This window comes from Capsicum annuum, chromosome 2, assembly GCF_002878395.1.
Source record: "Capsicum annuum cultivar UCD-10X-F1 chromosome 2, UCD10Xv1.1, whole genome shotgun sequence".
Taxonomy (NCBI): domain Eukaryota; kingdom Viridiplantae; phylum Streptophyta; class Magnoliopsida; order Solanales; family Solanaceae; genus Capsicum; species Capsicum annuum.
In genome coordinates this window covers 132,833,138-132,837,458 of record NC_061112.1, presented here as the reverse complement: position 1 = coordinate 132,837,458, position 4,321 = coordinate 132,833,138, and the positions used below count along the sequence as shown (strand labels likewise).

The 4,321-nt window shown below is 29.7% G+C and overlaps 1 protein-coding gene across 1 annotated transcript; it reads right to left on the bottom strand.

Annotated features, from left to right (window-relative positions):
• Nucleotides 1-3,730: 3,730 nt before the first annotated feature.
• Nucleotides 3,731-4,054, bottom strand: LOC107858218 (cysteine proteinase inhibitor 4-like). Its single transcript, XM_016702912.2, has one exon. It carries the CDS (start codon nt 4,052-4,054, stop codon nt 3,731-3,733), a length of 324 nt encoding a protein of 107 aa, XP_016558398.2.
• Nucleotides 4,055-4,321: the final 267 nt, after the last annotated feature.

Here is a 4,321-nt window from a genome sequence, read left to right as displayed (position 1 = left end):
AAAGATGGTCTTGAGTTTTTTGAGCTTTATTTTGAAAAAAATCGTCTTGCCGTTGGTTTTATTCAAGGAAATAATTGTAGATCGAGAATTAGAGAATTTAAAGTTATATGTCAAGAAAATGGACTTACACCGATTTTGATGCCTGAGGAAATTGATACTAGATGGAATTCTACGTATGAGTTTTTAAAAACTTGTTATAAATATAGAATTTCTATTACACTAGCTTTTAACCAACATTGCGATTCATTTACTAATTCTGCTGATTGCATGCTATATAATTCTGATTGGGTTGTAATTAATGATCTTGTTAAGTTTTTAGAAAAATTTTATGTAACTACGGTTGAATTTTTCGGTGCTTATTATCCTACTGTTTGTAATATTTTGGCATATATAGCCGATATTTCTAGTTTGCTCAAAGAATATAAAAATAAAAAAGGTTATAAAGAAGTTGTTGGCGTCATGTTTACGAAATTTAAAAATTATTTTTTTCCGATTCCCCCTATTTACTTGGTTGGTGCTATGCTAAATCCCTGCATGAAATATAATAATATGTGCCACTTTAGTACTCTTATTTATACTAACTTATAAATAAATACTAACCATGATTCTGAACAAGTACAACCTGATTTGTGGACGGCTACGGCTGATGCAAAGGATTACATAGAAAAATTATATAATCACTATGTTGATTTATTTGATTTAGCCGTACCTACAAATATCACTCCAACTGTCGTTCCTCATCCTCCCGAGGAGCCATCATCTTCTAAAAGGCCGGCACATAGTGATTTTTCTGATTCGTTTTATGATTTAAATTGTTGGAACAGTGTTGATGAGAGAACTTACACATCAACTTATCGGGAAGAGCTAAAATATTATCTTCGGACGGCACCAGAGGATCGCTGACGACGGATCAATACGTTGGATTGGTGGAGGAGTAATGAAACACAATATCCTGTGCTTTCAAGATTAGCTAGAGATATCTTGAATGTTCCAATGTCAACCGTTGCATCAGAGAGCGCCTTTAGTCAGGGACGACAGCAACTTGGAGACAACCGACACTCATTGGGAAGCAATGCAATGAATGTTCTAGTTTACCTCAGAGATTGGATTAGAGAGGAAAGAAGAAACCAAGGAATGGAACCGGAGCCGAGCAACGAGCTGAAACTTGAAGAAATTATGAATTCATGGGAGAACTCAGCAGAATCAAGTTCAATGCATGGTTTTGCCCCCGTTGACTTCGACTATCCTATGCAAGTTCCCGTTAATATTAACATGAATGAGTTGGAAAAAATGATGCATAATTTGTAGATTTTTCATTCATGTAAATTATAAATTTTGGATCATTTTGCAATTAATAAAATTTTCCAAATTCATTCACTCCTTAGTCCTTGCTTTTTATATTTTTTCATTTAACGATTTAAAATTTTAAATTGAATTTCTAGTTTTCTACTTTAAATTAAAAACTTACTTCTAATATATTATTAATTTACTACCAAATACTATTAATTTATTATATTAAGTAGCATATGTTTTGTATATTTGTGCATATATCTTCTAAAGAAGTGTATATTTAACGTATACATGTGTATGCATTTTATAAATTAGTATATAAGTATATCTATATATATTGTAATGTATATATAATGTAGTATATTTTATAAGTAGTAGTATATATACATTGAATGGTGCGTATACACGTGTATATATCTTCTATAGAAGTGTATATTTAACGTATTCATGTGTATATGTTTCTATAAATTAGTATATAAGTATATCTATATATATTGTAATGTATATATATTGTAGTATATTTTATAAGTAGTAGTATATATACATTAAATGGTGTGTATACACATGTATATATCTTTTATATTTAACGTATACATGTGTATATGTTTTATAAATTAGTATATAAGTATATCTATATATATTGTAATGTATATATATATTGTAGTATATTTTATAAGTAGTAGTATATATACATTGAATGGTGCATATACACGTGCATATATCTTCTAAAGAAATGCATATTTAACGTATACATGTGTATATGTTTTATAAATTAGTATATAAGTATATCTATATATATTGTAATGTATATATATCATAGTATATTTTATAAGTAGTAGTATATATACATTGAATGGTGCGTATACACATGTATATATCTTCTATAGAAGTGTATATTTAACGTATACATGTGTATATGTTTTATAAATTAGTATATAACTATATCTATATATATTGTAATGTATATATAGTGTAGTATATTTTATAAGTAGTTGTATATATACATTGTATGGTGCATATACACGTGTATATATCTTGTATATTTAACGTATACATGTGTATATGTTTTATGAATTAGTATATAAGTATATCTATATATATTGTAATGTATATATATTGTGGTATATTTTATAAGTAGTAGTATATATACATTGGACGGGCGTATATATGAGTAATTGACTAATTGTGTATATGTGTATATATTTTTTAAATTCTAATATAGTATATACTAAATATATAGTGTATATATATTATTTAACGTATTTATAATGTATATAGGTGGGTATATGTAATTTATATTGAAATAAAGTTTTTTTTTTTATATATTTTTGACCGAATTTGACCAATTTTTTAACCGGATTTGACCGGATTTTGGTGGGTTTGACCGGGTTGGGTTAAGTGGGCCGGGTTAGGGTGGGTTTTAATTTTTTTAATGTTGGGCCTGGACCAGCCCGGCCCACTTAGACCCGGACCCAGCCCAGCCCTCAACCCTGTTAAATAACACGGGCCGATTCCGGGTTAGCCCGGCCCGGCCCACTTGACAGCCATATTCTACACTTATACTCCCTTAGCCTTGAGATTAGAAAATAATATCTCGTTCACACCTCGTAGTATTTAACTTGAGGATCGTTTTGACAATAACAACATATTCAGTGTATTCCCACAAAGTGGAATCTGAGGAGGGTAAAATATATGTAGTCCATACCACTATCTCAGATGAAGTAAAGGGTTTGTTTTCGATTGACCCCCGGCTCATGACAGATAACAATATAACAAACCAAAAAATATAAAAGCACACAACAAAACTATAACACATTGCTAGATATATAATAAAAGAAATAAGATACCCTCAAGGTAATACCATAAATTATCTATTCAAAATCATATACATCACTAAAATACTACGAACAAGAAATTCCAGGTGCAAATATAAACCAAGCCTGAGAATCGTTTTGACATATTCAACTCATTTTTAGCCATTAATTTAAGATTAAGGGGATTTATTGTCTCTCCTTCAAAATATGAAGAGGGTATTATTTTCCAAATCCAAAATGTTAAAGGGGAAAAGTGAAATGCTTTGTGACAAATTTGATTAAGTGATTTTATTATAGAATTTGAGTGACCCTATTGATACAAAAACAAAGTTCAATGACTTTGTTACATAATTCATCATAGCTGGAGGATGTTTTAAAATATTAATTCAAAATGATAAGAAATTACTATTTTAGGTCACTCAACATAAGAAGTTCACTACCTCTCAATGCATTCAACATTATACAGTTTAATCTTTTCTCAAGGAAAAACGAAGACAAATGACCAAACAAATCACTAGTATAAGATAAATATTTAATTCAAATAACCAACTTCATACAAATGCACTTCTAGGATAACTTATTTTCAGATGACGATAAACTTAATTACATTACTGAAAGAGAAAAAATTACTCAAAAGCAAGAAGTTCTTTGGTATTATCTTTATGCACAAGAACAATCACAAGACGAGTTGTTGAAACACTTGCTTCAGTGACACTGATATACAGTTGATATACAACACCATCAGGAATTGGATCAGTTCCTCCTGCATTCACTTTTACAAGTTTAAAGTTGGTTTTAGCCTCCTTATTGCGTTCTTGTACTGCAAATTTTGCAATGCCTACAACTTTAGGATCATTTGGCTTTATGGGTTGCTCAGACCTAGCATGAAAACAAGTAGAAGCAATAAATAAGAGACTTGCGAAGAGGAGAAAGTTGAATTGTAGGGCCATTTTTTTTGTTTTACTAATGGAAGGGAAAAAGTTCTTTTACCAATTGCTGGAGGACAGATTAACATCAAGTGATGTAGGGTCTTATTTATAGGAGAAAGGAGCATTATTTGTTTTGTCCTATAATAAATTAATAAACTATTTTGTATACAGGAAATGAGAATCCATGTAATGTAGGCAAAGAGTAAATGTTTTGATCATATAAGTCGATTGAAAATAATTATATATTTTACTAATTAAGAAACTATGATAAGATTTTAATAAGTATTT